Below are 25,029 nucleotides of genomic sequence, written 5' to 3'. Positions count from 1 at the left end.
ATTCAATGGGGAAAGTAAGTTTTTTAATGAAGCAGCTGGATATTTACATAGGGAAAAAACCAAAACCTTGATTTCTCCCGTACACAAGAACCTAGATAAATCACAGACCTAAATATGAAAGCTAAAACTATAAAGCTTCTAGAAGAAAATATCGAAGAAAAATCTTCACGTTCTTGGAGTAGGCAAGATTTCTTAAACATGACCAAAAGCACTAACCATTAAAATAATCGATAAACTGGACTTCATCTAAATTAAAAACTCATGCTTATTAAAATACACTATTAAAGTAAAAATGCAAGTCAAAGACTGAGAGAAGATACTCACAATACACATATCTGACAGAGGACTCAGATCCAGAATATATAGAGAACTCTTACAAATCAGTAAGAACAAGACAAGCTGTTTTAAAAATTGAGCAAAAGACTTGAACAGACATTTCACCAAAGAAGATATTCAGATGGTCAATGAGAATATGAAAAGGTGCTCAATAAAATTTTTCAACAGGGACATGCAAATTAAAACCAAAATGACACAATTCTAAAACACCCACCAGAATGACTAAAATTAAAATCTTGACAGTAATAACTTATAATAGAAAAGAATCTGAAAAAGAATACGTATCTATCTATCTATATATATATACATATAACTGAATCTCTTTGCTGTACACCTGAAACATTGTAAATCAACTATACTTCAATAAAAATTTTAAAAATTTTAATTTAAAATCTTGACAAAAAAAGTGTAATATACCTAAGAATACATCTAATACATATCCACAAACTCTGTATGGAAAAAAACTGATAAAACTTTATTAAAAGACATTAAATGAAGAAGTATACTATTTTCATGGATGGGTAGGAAGAAGCAATACTGTAAAGATGTCCACTTTCCCTAATCTTTAGAGTCAATGCAACTCCAACTAAAATCTCAAAAGTTTTTTTTAATACGTTTTGTATATATGTTATACTTCAATAAATATGCTCTTTTTAAATTAAGAAACTCTGTTTCTTTAAAGGCACCATAGGAGAAGGAAAAGACAAACCACTTTTCTCAATCTTTGAGAAAAGATCATTGCAACACATACAACCACAAAGGATTAGTATTCAGAATATGTAAAGAACACATTCAAAACAATAAAGAAAAAATCCTCAAAGAATCCAATAGAAAAGTGGGCAAAAGACATGAAGAGGAATTTCACAGAAGAGGAAACACAAATGACCAAGACACATATAAAAACTGCTCAATTCCATTTGTAGTAAGGATAATTCAAATTAAAACCACAATGAGATTTATAACCACTAGATTGGCAAAATTAAGAAATCTGATGACTCCAAGTGTTGGAAAGCATGTGGATCAATGAGAACTCTTATATACTGCTGATGTGGGTGGAAACAGTTTGCCATTAACTTATAAAAATGAACATCTGTGTACACTATGACCCAACAGTTCTACTCCAAGGTATATACCCCAGAGAAATTCTTGCAAATGAGCACCGGAAGATGGATAAAAGGATGTTCATAATGACACTCTTCATAATAGTAAAGAATGGAAATTATCCAAATGTCCATCAACAGAAGATTGGAATGAAAATAATTACCTATAACTATTTGTAACACATGGATAAAAATTAGAAACAGAATGCTGAGTGAAAATGCAAGTTATAGAAAATTTTGTACAATATAATATCATTGTTTTTAAAGTCAGAAACAAACAAAAAAGAAATAATACATCATTAGGTAATGCTTGTGTTAAAACTATTTAAAAAAAAGTAAATGAGTGATTAAGAAAATTCAAGATAGTGGTTAACTCTGGTGGGAAGGCAAAGGAATAATAGAAGAGAGGAAGACATAAATAAAGATAAATGTACTGGTGATATTCTAGTTCTGGAGATGGATGGGTGATTGATTAGGCATTCATTTTAAAATACTATATTTATGACAAATGGAAAAATACAATAGAGAGTACTAGCAACCCTGGCAAACTGGAGGGTACAGCTCCCATCTAAGGACATCTGAATTTTGGAAAGTGTAAACACCATGCTGGCCAAACAAAATAAATTTTGAGCTAGACTTGGCTTGGCTTTCAAACTAGTCTGAAAGCCCCAGTCTAGTTTAATGAATCTCAGACTTTTGGTCTGTGGACTTTGCTGAAGACTTATACCTATTTGCTGCTGCAGGAAGATACAAAAAACCCCAAACATACAGACAAGGAGAAATTTAAGGGAAATGCTTAAAGATTAGGTGAAGAGAGAAGAGGAATCAGAACAGGAAGACATAAAAAAAGAAGAAACAAAAAACCACTAGAGAAGGGGGGAAAGAAGAAGACATATAATACCAAGAAGGGGGAAGCAGGGAGAAGAGAGAGGTGGAAGAGAGAGAAAGAAGTACAAAGGAATGGAGGGGAGAAGAGAAAAAAGAAACCGTTATCTCCTGTGTGCTAGCCTCTGTACTGGGTACTTTAACAATTTTTTTTTTTCATCTAATAATCACAACTTTAAAAGACAGTTTTTAGTATCCTGATTTTCAGAAAGCTGAAATATATTGTTCAACTAGGAGCAGTGTGACTCCCAAATCCTGTTCTTTCTACCGTACCACATTGAATCAGATGTGAGGGAAGACCTACAGAGATGCTAATGGAGAAAAGTGGGAGCTGGGAGAAGATGGGTTTTGCTGCTTCCCTGACAAGCTGTAACAGCTCCCTCTTCTCAACCTCTCTCCCAAACCACAGGCACTTGAACAATGAGGCCGGGTGGGTACCCCTGGCCAGTTAGAGGATGTGCTGGAGGGGAGGTAACCTTAAGTCACAGGGCTTGAGACAGTTCCATGTACAGCTGTCCCTCATTATCCATGGGGGATTGACTCCAGGATCCTGTGGATACCAAAAGCTGAGGATGCTCAAGTCCCTTACATAAAATGGCATAATACTGAAATTTGCATATAACCTGTGTGCGTCCTCCCATATACTTTAAACCATCTCTAGATTAATTGTAATACCTAATGTAATATAAATGCCATGTAAATAGTTGTAAATGCTATATAAATATTTGCCAGCATGAGGCAAATTCAAGTTTTGCTTTTTGAAAATTTCTGGAATTTTTTTTCAAATGTTTTTGGTCCATGGTTGGTTGAATCCATGGACGCAGAACCTATGCATACAGAGGGCTGACTGTACTCAGGGACTCTTAGCTGGCAAACCCAGTGATGTCTCTAAAAGCTTCGTGTATCCTCAGTGGTCTCTGGGTCCTGGTTTGAGATCTTCCCTGTGATGTTCCCTTCAGCCAGAAGGCTGAGCAATCTCTATATCCTTTCTCACTTGATAATCCTATGATTATCTTGTTAGAGAACTACTGTTTCAGGGTACCAGATGCCTAGTTTCATCCTACAAATAATAAGTTCATCTCCAAATCTGAGAAATGTGGGGTCCACACAAAGAAGTAGTTATAACACCAAGGGGAGCAGGGGCCTTTTAATGAGAGAGGAATAGAGATACCCACATCAACACAGAGACACAGACACAGAAAGGAAGGCACAGAGAGTCTCAGAGAAAGAGACAGAGGCAGGATACCAAGAGTGGGGGACAGAGCATACAGACCCAGGAAAGCAGACAGAGGAGTAGAAACACCAGATTCAGATTCCATCAGATGGAGTCAAAGTGATGCCTGGGCACAGGGAGACCCAGCAGCTTGCAGAACAGAAGAGGCACAGAGTGGTGGCTGGACAGGCAAAGGGGCAGGAGAGGGGGAGGAAGGTGGTAGCTTCCATGGGGATTTGTCTATCCATACCACGCAGGAGGGTTGGCCACCTTGGTGCTGCAGTTCCAGAAAGGGGTCCAGTTCCTCTTGGCTCTGCAGTAAGGGGGGCTCCTGGGAGCCCACACATCCCGATGCCTGCAGTTTGTTCCTGAAACACACATTGCCACCACTGCCCTCCGGTACCAGTGGCCTGTGACAGGCACCAGGGAGGAACACCGCCTCAGCCCAGTCCTGTTGCTTGCCCCCAGCCCAGCCCTTCCGGTTAGCCTAGGCGCAGGCCTTTGGGGCTGTGCTTTGGCAAAACTGTGGAGCTGGCTTCAGGCAAGGGTGACCCCTGCTGGTCAAAGGACAGTACTGCCCTCCAGAAAACAGCCAGCGTTCAGCAGGGAGGGAAAGGAAGGGTAAGCTGCATTCTCGCTCTTTGCCTGGTGTCTGATGCCAACCTTAGCTCCTACTAAGATCAATTGTGTGCCCAGGGCTCCCTTTCTTCTCTACCCAAGGGTCAAAATTAGTGCCTGGTAGTGAAAGGTGACACCTGGAAGACCGTGAGATACAGTCGGCACCACATAAAGCGTACTCAGAGCGTCTCTGCCTTAAATTAGCTGCTCTTAGCAAGGTGCCATGAGTCCTGCGGACAAGGCTTCTCACCCAAGTTCCCTCCCAAGCCAGTTCAGGGACAAGGTCCTCTCCCCTCACACAGCCCAGCCAGCCCTGCCTAGAAGCTAGAGAAGCTTGGTCTACTCACCAGAGCTAAGAGAACTTGGCCAAGGGGACCATTGTCAAGGCAGAGAGACAGGGCCCTTCCACGGCTAGCAGGCCCTCACAGTGACCACTCACACTGAACCCTTCATGCTGACCCCTGGACCTTCTCTTTCTGGCTTCCTCTGTCTTTGGGGATATGGTCAGTGATTTTTCAGGAGAGGGGAAGAGCTGGGTCCCTCTCTTCTAGTCTGCCAAGCTTATGTAGGCCCCTGAGCCAGAGTAGTTCTTCCCCCATTGTAGGGCTGGACTATGATATCTAAATATCTTGGGCCTGCCTCAGCCTGGATCCAGCAGGCAGGGAGCAATTTGGGAAAGGAGGCAGGTTCCATGCCCCAACCCTGGGAGCACTTCTCTCAAGAAACTTCCCAAAGTTCTCTGGGCCTCAGTTTCCTCATTTGTAAAATGAGGTGATGGGGCCATATGATCCCTGAGTCCCTTCCAGCTCTGACACTGTTGTATGGTCCTAAGAAACCCAAGTGGGAGGTGGAGGCAATAAGACCTGAGTGTCCTGCTACTCACCTCACCTCCATACCTTTCCCTCACCATCCTCACCCACCTGCCCTTGAGACCAGGTAGAAAGAAGGAGCTAGAACTATTAGGTAGAGTCACATTTTGAAAGGCAGAGTCTACCCTCCCCAAAGGCCCGCAACAGGCCTGGGTTCGGATTCTCCAGGGAAGAGACTAGGGGCCCAGGTCTCTTCAACTCCTGTCATTCCTTTCCAACCACTTCTCCTAGGTATAGGACTTGACAGAAGGAGAGACAGGAGGTCCCCTGGTGTTTTACCTGCTCAGTGGATCCTGGAGCTCCTTGCCCGGCCCCCAACTATGTCTTTTGAAGGGGTCGTAGTTGTGACTGTAGGCACGGAAAGCCCTCGACCTTCGGAGGGGTATAGCATGGGAGCCGTCTCTCTCCTTCTTTTCTCCCTCTTCCTCATTCTCCTCCAGCTGTTCTCTGGACTCGACCACAGACAGGCAGCGTCGAGTGTGGCCTTGGGGCACCAGGTCTCCACCTGTGAGGAGCACCTCTGGGACGTCCTTGTTCATGGGAGGTACACACAGGCCAGTCTGAATCAAGAAGACAAAGAATGGTGAGTTCTAGAATTCTGGAATTTGGAACTAGAAAGGTGTCCCAGTCAGCCAGGCCTAGAGCATCAAGTCACCCCTCCCTTTACCAAGGCACAGAATTGGAGGATGGCTGGCTCAAGATCACACGAGGAATTAGTTGCAGAGTCAAGCAGAGAACTTGGGTTTTCTGACTGCCAGTCTAGTGTTCTTTCCAGTACATAATGACATCCTCATTCACTCATTATTATTCCATTTAATGAGTACCTATATGGCAGAGGACCAAGCCAAGCAAAGAGAAATAGATATTGTTCTTACCCTCAAGGAATTCGTTCTAGTGAGTGTGTGTGTGCATGTGTGCATGTGTGTACATAGACAAAAGCACAAATCACAAACAACTGGCCGGAGTTTGCCAAATGCCACAAGAGAATTTTCAAAAAAAGTCTTTGTGCTGTCAAAGGAATGAGTGCATATAGCCAGTTGGAGGACTCAAAAAAGGGAAACAGAAGGAAGTAAACAGCCTTTGAGATGGGCCTGGAAGGGTGGAGTGGTTAGGATTTGGCCACGTTGGAAAGGGAGGAGTCTAGGCAAATAAAACAGTAGGGAGAAAAGGTGCATGAGTGAGAAAGTAGTATGATTTCTTCTTTCTAAGATTCTGGTCATTTGGGGAGTAAGAGAGCCATTCTGACCTTTTCCCAAGAAGCAAAGAGAAGGGCTCCAAAACCAGCCACATTGAAATTCCTTCTCTCTCTCCCAAGTGGGCATTGTTCTCACTGCCCAGTACTCCTGGCTGCCATCAGGGCTTGCCTCAGTGTGTCTCAGATTTAAGAACCCTCAGGAGCTCTTAAAGTTGAAAATGATAAGCTCCACTCCAGAAACAAGTACCAAATACCCGAGTACTAAGGTGATGGAGGGGCGGGAAGGCAACTCACATCTACTGCATCTACCTCTGTACACCCCCTCTGGGCCCTATCTCTGTAGAACTTCTGCTAGAATGAGTTTCCCAGGCTCCTCTTCTCCCAGGGGTGAAGCAACTGAGATGTTCAGAGGACCCTGGAGGGCCAGGAAGCAGTGAGCCAGAATTCCCGCTCCTCCCAGGCTTCCTGTGAGGGTGTCAAGCCTTCCGCAAATTATTTTACTCCCCGCCCCCGACACCCCCCCACCCCAAAGTCCAGGTTGCTGGACAGTCGCTCCTTCCAGCAACTTTTCCCTCTTTCACTGCAACCTGCCCCCACTCCACCCAGGACCACTGAGATGGCACCTGTGCCTGTGTCAGCTGCACACCTGCCTACCACAGGGAAGGAGACAAGTACTCAGGCCTCTGCAGATGGCATTCTGCTGCCCTGCTGTGTGGGTCTAAAGATAGAAAAAGAGAGGCCTAGGAAACCAGCCCAGGCCCTGTGCCTGTCCGTGCTCAGCACAGCTGGAAGCCACATAGAGGGGACCTCTCAGCCTGCCGCTGGGAGACATCCTCTCTCTGTGTCCACAAACTTGGGCCTCGTGCCATCTGATGTGCTATCTATAAACAGGATGGGATGGGACTTCCCTGGCGGTCCAGTGGTAAAGAATCCGCCTTGCAATGCAGGGGACGCAGGTTTGATCCCTGGGCAGGGAAATAAGATCCCACATGCCACGGGGCAACTAAGCCCACACATCACAACTACTGAGCTCGCGCGCCTCAACGAGAGAGCCTGCATGCTGCAAACTACAGAGCCCACGAGCACTGGAGCCTACGCACCACAACTAGAGAAGAGAAAACCCGCACACCACAACTAGAGAGAAGCCCGCGCACCACAAGGAAGAGCCCGCGCACCACAACGAAAGATCCCGCATGCCTCAACGAAGATCCTGCGTGCTGCAGCTAAGACCTGACGCAGCCAAAAATAAATTAAATTAATAAATAAATAATAAATCTTTTAAAAAAAAAAAAGACTCCGCGCTCCCAATGCAGGGGGCCCCGGGTTCTATCCCTGGTCAGGAAACTAGATCCCACGTGCCGCAACTAAGAGTTCACACACCGCAACGAAGATCCCATGTGCCGCAACTAAGACCCGGTGCAGCCAAATAAATAAATATTTTCTTAAAAACATATTTAGAAAATAAATACATAAACAGGATGGGCAGATCTGCAGGGAGCAGGACAGAGCCTGAGGGCCACAGCACGGTCCCTGCAAACCAGTGGTCTCCAAAGCGGAGATTTGGGGGCAGGGGGAGAGGGGTACTGACAAAAAGTATCGTGAGAAGCTGGGATGGAGGAAAGAGTAGGAACTAGGTATGTTCCCTAGAAAAAGAGGAGCAGGGGCTGGGAACAGGACAGAAATGGAGGGACACTACGAGGAACTTGGATCTGGCATTCACTGACCTCACAAAAGAGAAAACACTATTTGACCTACTCGCCCTGAACCCAGCTTCTATCTACTCTTCCCGCCCTGAATCTGCCCACAGGGCTGGATTTGACGAGATGAATGAAAAGCAGTGAATGGAAGCCCTTTCCTTTCCCTCCATCCCTGGAGATGCCGCCTGTTGGAGGTGGTACCCTGCTGCCTTGGCCTGGTGGACAGACATTTCGAATCCTGAGATCTTTATGTCTTGAAATTTCACCCTTCTTCCTCCAGCTGAGACCACCTGGAGTCTGACCTCTTCTCAAAGAATTACCCTCTTTCTGGCCTCTCTGTCATGTCATTCATGGTCTCTGCCCTCTGTGAAAATGGAATCCGCTGGGCTCCTTCTCCCTTAAATCTTCATTCCATTCCTCAGAAAGTTTTTCTTCTAAATTCCACCCCTTCATGCTGTCAGGTCAATAATTTTCATTCTATCCTTCAAAGAGATGAGGTTTAGCAAGGTTTCCTCAACCCCCTCCCAGAGATAGTCCCTCCGCCTCTTTCTGAAATTCAAGCTGGAGCCCCTGTGGTTGTGTTCCTTTCCTTGCCCCTCCTTCCATCAGTTCTCTCCCAGCCCCCTCCCATCTTTCACTAGGCTCCTGAGCTCAGGAAATGGTGCAAGGGAGCAACCAGGGCTGGGTCTCACACAATGGCTTTATTTAGCCCCAGAATGAGATCACATCGTGTCACATCACTGCTTCCGCTGAGCACAGATAGGAGATTCTGAAATAGGTCTGAGATCAGATGCTTGAGATGGGGGCAGGGGAGGAAAGCAAGAAGGGGCTCTAAGTCACTTTACTTTTCTTCCTGCCTCTGGACCAGATGGTTTTCCCATCGACACAGACCATCAGCGTCTCGTGATTCCTCCTCTGAGTGTGTGACCTCCACCAATTGCCCTAGTCATCAGTGATTCATTAGACACTCTACCGTGTGCTGAGATGGGAGCATACAATATTTTAACAGAGAGAAATCTCTCTCTCTCTCTCTTTTTTGGGTTGCACCACACGGCATGCGGGATCTTAGTTCCCCAACCAGGGATTGAACCCGTGCCCACTGCAGTGGAAGCTCAGAGTCTTAACTGCTGGACCGCCAGGGAAATACTGAGAGAAATCTCTCTTATTCAAAACTCTGAGACCATAATTTCTTCAGGGTGCTTTGAAGTTCATCAGATTTGCTAGCTCTGCCACCTTCATAAGCCGCATGACCTTGGGAACTTGCTTATTTAATGTTTTTGAGCTTCAGGATCATCTGTAAAATGGGAATGGTAATACTACCTTGTAAGGATATTGAAAGACTTGATAATGTATGTAATACAACTAACAATGTGCTTGGCACATATTGGGTACTTAGTAAATGCTACTATTATTTTTGTTGTTACTATTATTATTTAGAAGCAGAGAGAAGGCAGAGCATAGAGAAATGGAGAGCTGGAGAGAGGAATGCCCAAGACAGAAGCAGAAATAGGCATTATATGACGGTTAAAGAAGAGAGAGAGAGAATAGATAACCCACAGGCTGACACTAAAACAACTGTGATGGGGACTCATTAACATAAACAACTTCTGATAGAAAAGAGCACATAACAACCAGAGCAAGGAGGAGCCTGATGAACCCTGATGAACCTGCACTCTTCAAAGAGAAGGGATGGGGCTTCCCTGGTGGCGCAGTGGTTGAGAGTCCACCTGCCGATGCAGGGGACAGGGGTTTGTGCCCCGGTCCGGGAGGATCCCACATGCCGCGGAGCGGCTGGGCCCGTGAGCCATGGCCGCTGAGCCTGCGCTTCCGGAGCCTGTGCTCCGCAACGGGAGAGGCCACAACAGTGAGAGGCCCACGTCCCGCAAAAAAAAAAAAAAAAAAAAAAAAAAAAAGAGAGAGAAGGGATGGACCATGGCCTCTGGTAGTTTAGAGAAGAGGTTGGCAAACTATACCCTGTGGGCCAAATCTGTCCTATTTTCTTTTTTAAATGGTTGGAAAAAAATCAAAAGAAGAATACTACTTTGTGACACATAAAAATTATATGAAATTCAATTTTCAGTGCTCATAAATAAAGGGCTTTTTCTGGGGAACACAGCCATGCTCATTCATTTACATATGGTCTATGGCTGTTTTTGCATTATGACAGCAAAGTTGGTAGTTGCGACAGAGACCATATGGCCCATAAAGCCTAAAATATTTATTATCTGGGTCTCTACAGAAGAAGTTTGCAGACTCTTGATTTAGAGAAGCTGGGTCTCAAAATCTCAGGAAGGAGGAAAAAGAGATCAAAGAGAGACATTAAGGCTCACTGCCCACCAACCAGGTGTCTGCAACCAGCTTGGGGGAGGAGGGACATTGAAGACCCCAGCACACCCATTTCCTAAATAGCACCTGAGCCTACAGGGGGAAGAGGCTTAACCCATGAGTGCCTACAGCACCCTGTGGGATCCTCACAACCATTTCTTGAAATAGATATTATCCCTATTTTACATAGGAAGAAACAGGCAGCACAGAGAGGGAAAGTAACTTGCTCAAGGTCACAGGGCTGTAGGAGGTGGAGCTGAGTTTTCAAAGCAGATGCATCCCAGTGTACAGCCTGAGTTCTCTGAAACAAGAAGGCAACCAATGAGAGCAAGTGGCTAGCTTTGAAAGAAAGCTGGCAATATTGTTATTCACTTCCTCATTCCTGCCCCCTCCACCCCAGCCAAAGAAAGGAAGCAGTTTCCAGAAGAAATTAGATGGGGATTCCAAAAAATTAAATTTGTCCTTTCTACTCCCTCTGCATCTTAGAAATCTGAATGAGGTGATGGGGGGGGCAGGCAGGGCCCTGCTTCTGTTTGCTGCCAGCGAACACTGGGGATAGGAACTGCTGATAGCAACCACACAGCTAGGCACAGGGGACAGTGGGCAAGGCTAGTGGGCCCCTTCGCAGCCTAGGGGGCTCCCTGGGTCTGGCTCTGGGGTCCTAAATTTCCCAAAGGGGGCAATAATGTGGAAGACCCGAAAGAACCAGATAATAAAGAACAGGGAGGAAGGGAGAGGCCAGATGGCATGGTCTGCTGGCTTCTCTCCAGGTCTCCTAGCCCTGGGGGAACAGGGTCGTAGAAAACCCTTTGATGGTTCAAAATTTAACCTACCTGCTTCCTCTCCCATAGAAAGTAAACCATTAATCCAACAGTGTCCTGCAAAGAAGACTAAAGCAGGGCTTCAGATGAAGAAGGCCCTGGTAACCACAGTTCCTTCCCACCCCTCCCTGCTCACGAACACACCATTCTACAGCAAGTCATATAGCACCCAAGTCTCTAATTCCTCCTCACCTCACCCTGACCTGGCTACGTCATCGCTCTATTTCTCAGTGTGAGACATATGAGATTTTGCTTGCGTTCAACACTGTATCCTGGAACTCACCCTCCTTCCCTGGCTTTCCTGTCAACTGCCAGAGAGTGGTATCACAATTCCAAAAATCAAAGAAAAGGTAAAGGGTACATAGAGAGGATTCCTTCATTCAGCAAATATTTCTTTAGCACCTACCAGGTGTCAGGCACCAAGACGAGGACCCAGAAGGGTCTATGCACAAACACAGTGGTGAGGCAAGTGTACCACCCCTCTGTGGGACAGGGGCTAGTTCAGGCAAAAGCCATCTGCCCACGTCAGCTTTTGGGTTGACTCCTGCTTCCACCTGCTTCCAGGGCCCATAGGGCAGAGTTGTCGATTTTATTGTTAGTACTTAATTCTGGAAGTTCAAAGCTAGAGAGCCAGGCATCCTCAGTCCTCTAATCTAACCATGTCTCCTTATTTTTATTTTTTAAATTTTTACTTATTTATTTTTTTGGCCACACCACACAGCATGTGGGATCTTAGTTCCCTGACCAGGGATCGAACCCATGCCCCCTGCAGTGGAAGTGCAGACTCTAAACCACTGGGCCGCCAGGGAAGTCCCATCATATCTCCTTAAAAGTCAGCCATCGGGAGGGAGACGCAAGAGGGAAGAGATATGGGAACATATGTATATGTATAGCTGATTCACTTTGTTATAGAGCAGAAACTAACACACCATTGTAAAGCAATTATACTCCAATAAAGATGTAAAAAAAAAAAAAAAAGTCAGCCATCAAGCATCTCAAACACTCACCCTAAATCACCCCCACCTCTTTGATATATTAGGCTCACAAACCAGTCAGGATTTTTGCTGCTTTGGGCTTCCAAGTGTGAGCATCTTTTCTCTTTTTTTAAAAAAAATTTGTTTGCAAACTGAACCTAGGGATCCTATTCTCTTTCTTTCTGCTGGGCCTGTGTGCTTATTCTACCAGAGGCTTGTTGGGACCCAGACTAGCCCATGATGTGTTGGGGCTAGAGAATAAAAGGGGGAAGACCGATCAGTCCACTTCTACCTCCTGTCAGTTTCTTGGCATGCGTTCTGGGTGCCATGCCAGCAGGGTGGGGCAAGAGAGGGGCTGAGGTTCAGAGGGACACACCTGAGAAGACTTTGGCCACTGAGTCCCAAGGAGTTAACCCATCAGATCCCAGGGAACAGCTAAAGGTAGTGGGTGAACTAAGGAGCCCCTAATCTGAATGGGTGGGGTAATCTGGAATCTGGAAGCCCCTGGCTCTCAGGTATGAGTTTGTGGCCCTTTAAATCTCACAATTAACCACCAGGGATAAAGGGAATAATGTCAGGGCCTAGAGGAAGGGGACCCAGGGTGAATTAGGATTTAAAGTTTTAAAATTCTAGCCATCCTGTTTGTCCATACCTCCTGTCTTAATGGTGCCAGATAAACTTGAGTCTGAATCCCAGTCCTATAATCTACCTCTTAATCGATGAGTGTTAGTTATTTAACTCCTCTAAACCTCAACTTTAATATGGGGATTATGATATGCTAACTCCATAGGACTGTGAGGATTAAGAATGTATATAAAGGGGGCCTCCCTGGTGGCTCAGTAGTTAAGAATCTGCCTGCCAATGCAGGGGACATGGGCTCGAGCCCTGCTCCGGGAAGATCCCACATGCCACGGAGCAACTAAGCCTGTGCACCACAACTACTGAGCCTGTGCTCTAGAGCCCACGTGCCACAACTACCGAGCCCGCGCACCTACAGCCCGTGCCCCGCAACAAGAGAAGCCGCCACAATGAGAAGGCTGCACACGAAGAGTAGCCCCCGCTTGACACCACTAAAGAAAGCCCTCGCGCAGCAACAAAGACCCAACGCAGCCAAAAAAAAAAAGGAATGTATATCAGGGAATTCCCTGGCGGTTCAGTGGTTAGGACTCCGTGCTTTCACTGCTGAGGGCCCGGGCTCAATCCCTGGTCAGGGAACTAGTGACACGGCCAAAGAAAGAAAAAAAAGTATATATAAAATCTTTGGCATCACTTGTCCCACAAGTAGTGTTAATTAACTGTTGGCCATTATGGTGATTTCCTATTTGCACACTTGTGCGCACACACACAGAGACACACACACTCTCAATGCACCCTAGTTAAAAATGGGAGCTGAGGGCTTCCCTGGTGGCTCAGTGGTTGAGAATCCGCCTGCCAATGAAGGGGACACGGGTTCAAGCCCTGGTATGGAAAGATCCCACATGCCACGGAGCAACTAAGCCCGTGCGCCACAACTACTAAGCCTGCGCTCTACAGCCCACGTGCCACAACTACTGAGCCTGCGTGCCACAGCTACTGAAGCCCACGGGCCTAGAGCCCATGCTCTGCAACAAGAAGCCACCGCAATGAGAAGCCCGCACACCGCAGTGAAGAGTACCCCCGCTCGCAGCAACCAAAGAAAGCCCGCGCACAGCAACGAAGACCCAATGCAGCCCAAAATAAAAATTAATAAAATTTTTTTAAAAAAGGGAGCTGATGGGACTTCCGTGGTGGCGCAGTGGTTAAGAATCTGCCTGCCAATGCAGGGGACACGGGTTCAAGCCTTGGTCTGGGAAGATCCCACATGTCACAGAGCCACTAAGCCCGTGCGCCACAACTACTGAGCCTGCGCTCTAGAGCCTGCGAACCAAAACTACTGAGCCCGTGTGCCACAACTACTGAAGCCCAAGCACCTAGAACCTGTGCTTCGCAACAAGAGAAGCCACTGCAATGAGAAGCCTGCTCACTGTAATGAAGAGTAGCCCCCACTCGCTGCAACTAGAGAAAGCCCACGCGCATCAACGAAGGCCCAATGCAGCCAAAAATTAATTAATTTTTTTTTTTTTTTTAAAAAAGGCAGCTGAATGCAGGAGACTGGTGGAGAATTGTTCTGTCACTTCCTGGGGGTGCTGAGGGGTTCCTGAAGATCTCTGCTTCTGGGAAATGCCCATTGATGCGGTAAGGACTCAGGGAAAGGGAGAGGGAAACTCACCAGACTTGGGAGATATCCCAAAGATGGGAGACCTGTTCTTGCCTTCAGTTGGTGACTGCAGTATAGGAAGAAGTCCCACTTCAGACAGCCCCTCTAAGAATCCAGTCCAGGACCTTAATGGGGGTGCCTCTTTCTTGGTCCTTTTAAGGGAATTGCTCATGGTCCAGAAGTTTGCATAGGAGACAGGGGGGACTCATTCCAGTCCAGATCAGCTGCCTCTCCAACTACTCTAGCCCTTCCCTTCCCCGCCCTACTTCAAACACCCTAGACAGTGCTGTGCCCAGACCTTTAACCCCTTGGGTGCCGTTGCTGGTCCCGAGGATTCCTGGGTTCCCCATCTTCAGCATCCCCCATAGGGCAGCCCCCGGATTCAGGCACACGTAGGAACAGATACAGGAAACCAAGCTGGGGTCACCCTGAAGGGAGAGTATGTGGGAACCTGACATCCCAGGGAAACTTCACCCGCCCTCCAGCTGAGACAGGGTGGAACTGAGGGGAAAAAGAAGACAACTCAGGGAAAGGCCCACAGCTGGAACCCTACTTAACAGCGAGGTCCTACTAGGGTCAGGGAGGTCCTTTGCTCTCTCTCAAATTTGGTTTCAAAATGCTTGTCGTTCCCTTTAAGAGGCAGGTTACAGTAGGGGGAGGAGGACAGACTGTATTTTCTGTGATGAAAGTACAGGGAGGAGCGATGACAAGGGCAGCTACATCAGAGGAGGACCCTCCTTCAGCCAACAGGAACAGGGTGAGCAGGCAGCTTGGCACACACCCGGCTCCCAACTCCCGGCGTGTTGTGGATACCAGGCACAGGATATCTGACTGGCTCTCCACCCCCTTCCCTGATAACAGCTTCTAGGGGCACTGACTCACCCTCACCGCTTCCCTGGGGCAGAGGATGGAGTGGGCAGATGTTGGACTTCCTGCGGTACTGGGGAGCCTCCTCCCTGATGGGCCTCGTGGTCCAGGGGAAAGGACATGTTGGAATTGGAAGAGCTTGGCTGCCTCTGCCAACTCACAAGTTAAGGGGCCTTGGAGAAGTTCCCTAGTAGCCTCATTTCTTCCTCTGTAAAATGGGGATAGTAAATGAGATATGTACAAATAGTGGAACATAAACGCTGGGCCCATAACTGTTACTCAATAGATATGCTAGCTGCCACTTGCTGTGTCCTTGGATAAACCACTCCACTCCGCCTTTCCTGATCTATTAAATGAGATTAAATTAGGTGATCTACGGTCTAGCCTTGCTCTAAAACTCTCCCTCTGCGTGAGAGGAAGAGGGCAGTTGTTGCCAGATGTGGAAACTGTGTGCCCTTTCCTACCTGACTGGGCTCCAAATCACATGAGTGACAGTGGTTGTTTCTCACTTCACAAGAATACAGGGGAAACAGCTGCCTGTTTTACTGGTGTAGGGTCCTCAGAAATTCTCTAATTTAACAATCCTGGGATTGTCCAAATGAGGACACAGGCTCCGAGCGGGGGTGGGTGTGTGTGATTTACCTGAGGTCTGCCAGCCAGTGAGTGGCAGAACTGGGGCTGGGATCCAGCACTGCTGCCTCTGTGGTCAGTGCTGCTTAAACCACCCTGAGCCGCTCTCTCGAGGGATCCAGCCCAGATAACTTCCCACCCTGTCACCAAGCCTCTGCTTTATCCACAGCTTCTTGGGAATCCTTATACCCGTTTCCAATTAACTTTTGTCAGGTGAAGTCCCAAAGCCTAGTATGTGAAAGGGGTGGTAATCTGGGCCCTGGATCCTCCTGGTACCAGGGCTGGGTGTGGGTGAGCGGGTGCCAGCTAAAAGTTTGGACGACGTGGGAGGGATAGAGGGCTAGTTTCCAGCGGGAGGAGGGGATCTGGAACACGCTGAGAGCTGGGTTGCTATCTGTTTTGCCTTTTAGGGAGGAAGCCCTCAGTTTGGGTACTCAATCTCCAGGAAGGATGTAGGGCCAGTGCTTGCTTTCCCTCTCCCTTGCAGACCTGCATGAAATCTGGAGATCAGGGGTCACATGTCCCTAGGGCAGTTTCCATTAGAGTGAAGTACCGTCTGCTACTCATCCTCCATTAAGTTACCTCAAGAAGAGGGCTCAATCCTAAAGCAACTACTCCAGCTGAGTCTTGCCATCTATAGATTTGAGAGACTTATATTCTTCAATGCTACTACTTAAGGGAGGCTCAAATTCCATCCTGACTCCAAGGAATTTGATCTCTCGAGAGATGGAAGTATCTAGTTTTGGCCTTTTTTCAAGGTGCCGGTGACACTGCCTTCACAATGCTTCTCTTGTCATCTGGGTCAGACCTGGGTTCCCCCCTAGTCTCCTCTGTAACAAGGGCCAGGACACAAAATGCTGAGTCTGCAAGGAAAGGTAAAGACTGCCCCAGCTTTCAGAAAAGGAGTATCTCCCAGAGCTCAGACTGAGGGAGAAATCTCTTATGTTACCTTCCCAAGTTATGAAGTTTATCCTACCCTTTAAACCAGAGCCCCCCCTCCTATAGGTTAACTCCTCACTGTGTTTTCAGTGGACACTACACAGATGGCAAATAGTGTGTTGGTCCAAAGACCAACAGTTCATAGTCCTAGAGGAAGACGATACATTATCAAACTAGCTCCCTCTTCCTTCCCTATGCTTGCTCTCAACCCCAAGCTTCTGACCCACTGTCTTTCTCCCCATTCTCTTGAGCAAGTCCCAGGTCTCCACCAGGAACACAATGAACCAAAGCAAATATATCCTTCTTGCCCTCTGACCTGGCCAGTCCTGGGGTGTCCGAGCCGTAGGCCCTGAAAGAGGGATGTGAGCTGGTGGAGGGCTACTCCATTTGGAGCCTCCCGTTGTCTCCAGGTCCTTTTCATCCTTCTTGGGGCCCAGAGGCTCCGAAGGCTGGGCGAAGGAAAGGTTAAACTGGTTGGGCAGCACTCTCCCCCCGCCCCCCCACCAGAATCTAAGCTGGGAAACTTGGTGACAGGAACAAAGCGGGTGTTTGTTGGGTTTCTCTCCTGCCTGGGAGGCTGTTCTCGGACCACGGCATTCCTGGGTTGGACAGAGTCAGCTCAGCGTGGCTTCTCCCCACTGCTGTCGCCGCAATACCCACTGCCTTTCCAGAGGCCGTGCTTAGGTAACAACTCAGGGGATACAGGCGCTTCTGCCTGGCCTGAGCTCAAAGCAGAGGCATTAAAAATAAGTTCAAGATGGGACTTCCCTGGCAGTCCAGTAGTTAAGACTCCACGCTTCCACTGAAGGGGACACAGGTTCAATCCCTGGTCGGGGAACCGGGATCCTGCATACCCCGCAATGTGGCCAAAATAATAAGTTCAAGCTCGAGAAAAGCTAGCTCTTAAACGGAGGAAGGGCTAGAATCAGGCATAAGAGAGAGTTTCTCAAGAACAGTCAGTGAATAAATCACCCCTAGAAGGTATCCCGGGGCATGAGAACAACTACAGAACACTTTTCCCCATTCTCTCCTCTACTGTGGAGAGGGGCTCACAGGCAAGGAAGGTTTAGGGGAACATATGGTGACTGATGAGAACAGAGGGAAATAAGGGATGGAAGCAAAGGTGTTCAGAAGGGAGGGTGCAGGGGGTGGGATATCTCTGTGGGAACAGGACCTACAATCCCTAGAGCAAGGAGGCAGAAATTCAGCTCACTTGCCCAGGAGCCTGGGAAGTCAGGGCCTGAGTAGCAACAGCAACCTGAGCTCATCCAGGTGATGGGAAAACAGACAAGGCAGGGTGGCATTTGTTTTTATTAGAAAACCCCATTTGGTAAGAGCTTCCCTAAGCCAGCACAGAGACTGGGTAGCCTCCAAGAGTCCCATAGCTTTCATCTTATCTTCCACCCTCTTCTGAGAGGGGAGGGTGGGGGACGGGGTGGTGTCAGGCAGTCTCCGAAGTGCCCCCTCCTGGACCCGAGAGAGTTCACATCACCAGCAATGTACCCTGCGGCACCTCGGTGGTGCACCACAGGGCCCCTAGGCTCAAGGAGGTTGCCAAAGGCTTTCCTGTTTGTATGGCTTCACGATGGAACCAAGGAGGCTCTCAAAGACTCCAAGGTCTGGTCCTTCGCTCTGGTTGAGAGCAGGGCAGGATCAAGGAGGTGGCCAAGGGCTAAGGAAGAAGAGATTGCATTTGAGATACCCTTTGGAGTCTGGAAAGCACCTGTATTCCTTGGGAAGGGAGGACTGGAAGCCCCACTCAGTTCTTCTTGGTTTTGGGGGTGTCATATTTCCTCTTGCTGGAATACCACAACAGCAGGGGGATGCCGATGGAAGGGAGAGTCATGACCCCGAAGGCTGCCCAGTCCAGCTGTGGAAGACAAAGGCCTTGCTTAGAAGTCTGGATTAGGACACAGGAGGGGACCAGGAAGGAAGGGGTCCAATGAGAAAGGGAGCAGTCCAGCCCAAATTTTAAGCAGAACCTTCGCAGGAAGGTTCCTCTCTGGCTACTCTAGACACAGAATGGCTCGCTAAAGACTAATCTATATCTTTTGAGCTATGAAACCAAAGGTCTCACCTGACCCAACCCAATCTGGAAGAGAAGCTTCTCTCTTCCAAACAATCTTTGAGGAGGGAGATGCCCAGGTCTTGCCCTAACAGTCAAGCCTCCTGTGACCTAACCCCTGCCCCCACCTCCAGCTCTCTCTTCCATTCCTCTGTCTCACATTCTGCCTCTCTGGCCTCACTAAACTACCTGCCATTCCTGGATTGCACCATGCTTTTTCTCACTTCTGAGCTACTCCCTCTTCCTAGGGTGCCTCCCCTTCCTTACCTCCTCTTTAATAAGTTAAACCTCCCTCCTCCAGAAAATCCTCCCCGACTCTCAAAGACCAGGTTAGGTGTTCCTGTTGCATCTCCTCCAGAGCCTTGTATATGATCTCTACCACAGCACTCTTCCCCCACTGACTTGCGCTGAAGCCTCTATGAGCCCATAAGATCTTTAATGGAAGGGACTGTGTCTTGCGTTGCTTTCTCAAAGCAAAGCACAGAATTGAGCATGTAATTAGGAACCTCATAATTATTCCCTGAATGAATGAATAAATGAATCTCCTCATTCAGTACTTTAGGCAAATCTTCAAAGAATTCTCCCCTAGACTAGACTACACCAAAGTTCCCATTTAACCTTCCCGATGCTCTGCGACTCTTTTAATCTAAGCAGATATACTTTTAATCCTCGAATTAGACCCAGGACTCCAAGATGGAGCTCTACTCAAGGCTGAGCAGAGAAAAAGGGCAGCTTTTTTTGGTTCTGGCAATTGTGATCCCATTGCCAAAAATCTCTAACCGTGGTTAAATCAGGATATTTGATGGCTTTGTGTATCAGACATCAAAACACAGATATGACTAGAACCAACCAACTAAACATATCTTCTAAGGAAGCCACACGGTCCCAGAACTAAAAGCGTGTTCTACTCCCAGGGGAATGCCAAGAAGACTGTAAAGCTTACAAAATGGGGGGAGAATCTCCTATCAAACTCCCTCTGAGCCAGGATTCCTCCCTGTCCGGGTGCACTGGTAAAGCCAATCTGAAAAGCAGAAAAGGGAATTAAGGCAAGTCTCCAGCTCTTTCTCATCTGGGAAAGGGCAGTTCCAACCAACCCAGTTCTAAGCAATAGATTCTTAGCTCCCAAAGGCCCAAGAAAGCAACAAGATGAGGAAAAGTTTTTGAACTAGAGAGAGTTGGATTCTTAGTGTGTTGTAAAGATGAGTAAATTAGGAGCCAGGAGACACATGATGAGCATTTACTAAAAAAAGGTAGGACAGGTATGCAGCTGAAATTAAAGCCAAATCCTTCTATCTTAGCCTCAGACTCTGGAAAGCGTTGCTCACCACCACTGGCCCCTCTGCCCATGGCAATCATTTCCCCATTCCTCAAGTGGAAACACTCTTCTGTACCTCACAAGTTGACATGAAGCTCAAGCGAACTAATGAGAAGGATTCTGGAAAGTATAAAGCCCTACCCAAATGTACATTACTAGTGGAGGGGCTGAGTCTGCCCCACATTCCTTTGTCTTGGAGAGGAGGCCAAGAGTTTGAAGCGCATTGCAAACAACTTTGTTCTACAGTGGCTGCTGAGCCTTTAATTTTATGTCTTTTAACCCATCAAGGACCAGGTGGAGCCAGAGTCTTAGAGGTGGTTCTAAAAGCACACATGATAGAAGATATGAAAACATAACCAAGATTATAAGAATATGGTTCCACATGGTTTATAAAAAAAAGATAACTCAGAGAGTGCACTGAATGTTTGAGACTCTTGGATTTCTTTTAGCTCTATGGTTGACTCTGTTAAGTCCCTTCCTTACTGTGCACTCACTAAGTAGCCTAAAGCCCATCTGTACTTATAAATTCATGACCCAAGCTTTTTGAGGGCTAGGACAGTTTCTTAATCTGCTTGGTATTTCCTAGAGTCTAGCACCTTGCAGGGGGCTCAATAAATGTCTGTTGACCTTTACATCAATCAGTCAAGAGACTGGTTATCGCTGGGTTTCTATTCTATATGGAAAACAGAAAGAAATCTAAGACAAAGTCCCTTGCTTCAAGGAGTTTATAATTAAACTGGGAGATGGGAGTGAGGGAAAGACCTAGATACAGGAAAGAGAACTAATAAAGATGGTCAATAATTAAATGTTCAAGTGGCATAGACTATAAGAGCTCTAGAAGTTTAGATGCAGTCAGTGACTGTTTAGCGAAAGAATGAGTAGGAAAGAGCGATATGAATTGTAAAAGCAGAAGACAGAATCAAGGAGATGCAGCTCAGAGCTAGGTCTTGAGGAGGCTTTGGATAATGAAGCAGAGGAGAGAGAGTACAGAGAGTACTTCAAGCAGAGACCAAAGGCAAAGTGGAAAGAAGGAGCACTGAGAGCGGGGGAGGTGCCACAGGAAGGAGCTTGGTCTAATTAGGACGGAGGGTCTTCGCGGGCAGAGAGAGGAAGGGAGAGGCAGAACACAGTGAGAATGCTGGAGGGTACGGCGAGAAGAGGCAGGAAACTCAGCCTTGCTGCAAGAAGCAGGGGCGTTCTAAGCAAGGGAAAGATACAGACACAGCGGAGACCAGGAATCATCTGATGGCAGCACAGAAGACAGATGGGAAAGACAATGATGGCAATAAACTGGGCAGCACATGACACTGTACAGATTAAAAGTGAAGCGGAAGGGAATGCTACAGTACTCCCCTCCCATTCATTTCAATTGCTTGATTCTGAGACTTTATAATTTGAAACATACTTCCTTCCTATTTGAAACATACTTCCTTCCTATGATGATATCTCAAGTTTTTGGTCCTTCTTATCTTCCTCAGAATTTAGCACCTGCTCTGGAGATTTTCTGCAAGAGTTTTCAAAGGAAGGCAGAGCTGAGCCCCATCCAGCTAAGGGTTTGGGTAACTCACCACAACGGGCCCATCCTCCTGGGCCAGATAAGTAATAGTTGCTGAGGTGAAGTTGAAATAACCAGCCTTGAGAGGGCGCAGGACCACGGTGTGGGAAACGTTGCTAGCACTGACCCAAAAGTTAAGGAGGGAAAAAGATGAAGCTACAGTTGTAACAAACTTTCAACTTAGGGACTAAACACACCATTCACAAAAAGAGTTGCCAACACATGTAATGATTTCACATCTGCAATATACTGCGAAAATAATAAACACAGGCTTTTTTTCTAAGCCTGAAGTATGTGGTATAATATGATGTCTTTCTAGCCAAGTCTGAAGGGATCTATGACATACTCAGTATTGAGGTGTTTAAATTAAACTTTTAAAGCAATATAGGTTATGGATGAAAAATTAGTCACTTAAGGTCACAGAAAACCTTTTGCTGCCTAAAACTGCAGGAAGTTCTTGAAAATATAAAACAAAACCCCCCAAAACCCAAAGAGCACACTTACCCTTGCCAGAAAATCTAAATATACTTTAAATCACAGGGAAAACAAATAATCTAATTCGAAACACTCAGGAGGGCTTCCCTGGTGGCGCAGTGGTTGAGAGTCCGCCTGCCGATGCAGGGGACACGGGTTCGTGCCCCAGTCTGGGAAGATCCCACATGCCGCGGAGCGGCTGGGCCCGTGAGCCATGGCCGCTGAGCCTGCGTGTCCAAAGCCTGTGCTCCGCAACAGGAGAGGCCACAACAGTGAGAGGCCCGCGTACCGCAAAAAAAAAAACAAAAACACTCAGGAAATAACCAGTAGATCCGAATAAGGGATTTATTGAAAAAGATTCTTTAAAAGGTCACCCAGGGGATTTCCCTGGTGGTCCAGTGGTAAAGAATCCACCTTACGATGCAGGGGACGCAAGTTCAATCCCTGGTCAGGGAACTAAGATCCCACGTGCCACAACTTCTGAACTCGTGCGCCTCAACTAGAGCCCACATGCCACTAACTACAGAGCCCAAGTGCCCTGGAGCCTGTGCGCTACAGCTAGAGAAGAGAAAACCCACACGCCACAACCAGAGAGAAGTCAACGCACCACAACAAAGATCCCTTGTGCCGCAACTAAGACCCAACGCGGCCAAAAAAAGAAAAAAGAGTCACCCAGGTCCTCCACCTAGCATCCCACTGAATTTCTTTTTTTAAAAAATAAATTTATTTATTTATTTTATTTTTGGCTGCGTTGGGTCTTTGTTGCTGTCCGCGGCTTTCTCTACTTGCGGCGAACGGGGGCTACTCTTCCTTGCGTTGCATGGGCTTCTAACTGTGGTGGCTTCTCTTGTTGCGGAGCACAGGCTCTAGGCGTGCAGGCTTCAGTAGCTGTGGCTTGCGGGCTCTAGAGCACAAGCTCAGTAGTTGCGGCGCATGGGCTTAGCTGCTCCATGGCATGTGGGATCTTCCCAGACCAGGGCTCGAACCCATGTCTCCTGCATTGGCAGGCGGATTCTTAACCACTGCGCCACCAGGGAAGCCCCCCCACTGAATTTCTTTTAAAAGCACCTTAAACATCCTCGCCCAGCCACAAACATCTGTCTACATTCTCCCGATACAGAATGTTTTAGAACTTTATGACCTGAACTTCAGGAACCTCCTTCCTCAGGCCCACCCTAAATCATGCTCACACAATTCTCACCAGTCTCTCTTGCCCCATCTTATCCAGAGTGGCGACAAGAATGACCCTGCTGATTTGCTTCAACATTACCGCCCTCCCACCCACCACCACCAGCCTTCATCACCCAGTGTCAAGAGGATACGGAGCAATTCGGTCCCATTTGACGTTGAGCATTCCAGAGACAATGCCAAAGTCTTCTGGAGGGAAGGAATCATCAGATAATTCCACATCTAATGCAGCACTAGAAAAGGGAGGAAACGAAGAAAGGTTAGCAATGGGTATAAAATTAAAGGAATCAGCAATCAAATCTGCCTGCCTGTCCTAAAAAATCAGAACTTTAAAAGACAGATGTGAGTCACAGTTATCTGGGTTTGTTGCACTGAAGAATCCCAGCCAAGGCCTGGATTCTGGGCACCAAAATACTCAAATATCTAGGAAAGAATGGGCCTGAATCCGTTTTTGCCCCAATTTCTTCTCACGTGTGTGTGTGTGTGTGTGTGTGTGTGTGTGTGTGTGTGTGTAAGGAGGGGAAGAGGAGCAAGATGCATGTGGAAAAGAACATTAAAGGGAAAAAAGTGAAAAAAAGACAACAAAAATGCTAATGAAAGAAAGGAAGCTGAAACTAAACCCCTGAGGTAACGAAGGATCATACATTTTCTGCCTTCTCATCTTCCTCTCCCTGTTTCACCACAATTTTTGCTTCTTCCCCACTCTGAAACTCTTCCAGCTCAAAAAGTGGAAGATGGTTTCCTGTAGCTTAGGTAAGAATGTCCTCCTCTTCCAGAAATAGATCCAGCAGTATATTCATTCACTCATGATATCTGTTGCTGGAAATCTCCCAAAGATAAATCACTGTTGGTCCCTGTTCCCAGCTGGGAAATCTAAGAAACCTGAAAAGGGCCCAACCTATAGCTCCAGGGCCTCCTTACCTTGAGCCAACATTGTAGATGTTGTACTGTAAGGTCAGGTCTCGCCCCTCCACGGCATATCTGTTCAGCAGTGATTTGGAGGCCAAAAGCCTGGCTCCTTCCTCTGCTTGAGTGACAGCAAATAGAGCCAACGCCAGGAATGCCAGCAGCCTCATCTTTGGAGAAAAAAGCAAAGTGAGCAGTCAACCCAAGCCTGTAAAACCAGCAAGAGCTTCCTGACAGCTCTTTCTTACAAAGTCTATCAAAACTCTTTTGAGCTTATCAAAGCAGCAGCCCCTTCTACAGAGCAGTCTCTAAGGCACCAGCGCCCTGGGTGCTCCCCAACTGGTGCGATCTTCTGAGAGGACTGCATGTGGCCAGACTCCTTAGGCCGCCGGATTTCGGCCGATCTCGGACCTGCAACAGCCTCTAGCTTTCCTTCACGCAGGAGTCCCCCACGGCTGCTGCCTTCCCGCTGCTCCTCCTTCTCCACCAGCTTCCCTGTGATCCCACGCCGCGCTCGCAGGGTCCTCCCCCACGCCCCTGTATCCCATCCTCCATCCTTCCCCCGGGATCCTATTCGTCCTGGCCCTCCACATCCCTTTCTGGGGCCCTCCGAGAGCTCAGTCCGCTCTGCCCCTCCCCTCCTCTTGCCAAGACTACACGTCCTCCCGCCGGCATGCCCTCTCTCCTCCCCGCCCTCCCCGAGCTAACACTCAGCCGCTGAGCGTTGTGCGGACGTGAGACTCCCAGGCTCCCGCTGGCACCCCCAGTGCCTCGGAACTCACCGCGCGCACCCTCAAAGCCTTTTGGGCGGGGGGGGGGGG

General features: G+C 47.5%; 2 protein-coding genes across 3 annotated transcripts in view; both read right to left on the bottom strand.

Moving 5' to 3' along the window:
• Positions 1-14,512, bottom strand: part of ARHGEF2 (Rho/Rac guanine nucleotide exchange factor 2) — a 50,397-nt gene extending 35,885 nt beyond the window's left edge. The window contains exons 1-3 of the mRNA XM_029227651.1: positions 14,282-14,512; positions 5,301-5,581; positions 3,785-3,902 (exon numbers count right to left, since the gene is read on the bottom strand). Coding sequence (XP_029083484.1) covers positions 3,785-3,902; positions 5,301-5,560 — 378 coding nt within the window. The 5' untranslated portion in view covers positions 5,561-5,581; positions 14,282-14,512. The remainder of the gene's footprint in view (positions 1-3,784; positions 3,903-5,300; positions 5,582-14,281) is intronic.
• A 3,486-nt stretch (positions 14,513-17,998) lies between these two features.
• On the bottom strand, positions 17,999-25,029 carry SSR2 (signal sequence receptor subunit 2). 2 transcript variants are annotated; one of them, XM_029231236.1, is made up of 6 exons: positions 24,991-25,029; positions 24,224-24,378; positions 23,437-23,535; positions 21,654-21,762; positions 19,714-19,791; positions 17,999-18,575 (listed from the first exon to the last, which is right to left on the bottom strand). In XM_029231236.1, exons 2-6 carry the CDS (start codon positions 24,376-24,378, stop codon positions 18,465-18,467), a joined length of 552 nt encoding a protein of 183 aa, XP_029087069.1. In that variant the 5' UTR covers positions 24,991-25,029; the 3' UTR covers positions 17,999-18,464. The 2 variants fall into 2 exon arrangements, with proteins under 2 accessions (XP_029087069.1, XP_029087071.1); XM_029231238.1 differs by lacking the exon at positions 24,991-25,029 and adding an exon at positions 24,917-24,951.

This window comes from Monodon monoceros, unplaced genomic scaffold (genome assembly GCF_005190385.1).
Source record: "Monodon monoceros isolate NGI ecotype Baffin Bay Population unplaced genomic scaffold, NGI_Narwhal_1 Super_Scaffold_18, whole genome shotgun sequence".
In the NCBI taxonomy this organism is placed as follows: Eukaryota; Metazoa; Chordata; class Mammalia; order Artiodactyla; family Monodontidae; genus Monodon; species Monodon monoceros.
The sequence above is the reverse complement of the archived record's forward strand: the minus strand, read 5'-3'. Positions and strand labels throughout refer to the sequence as shown.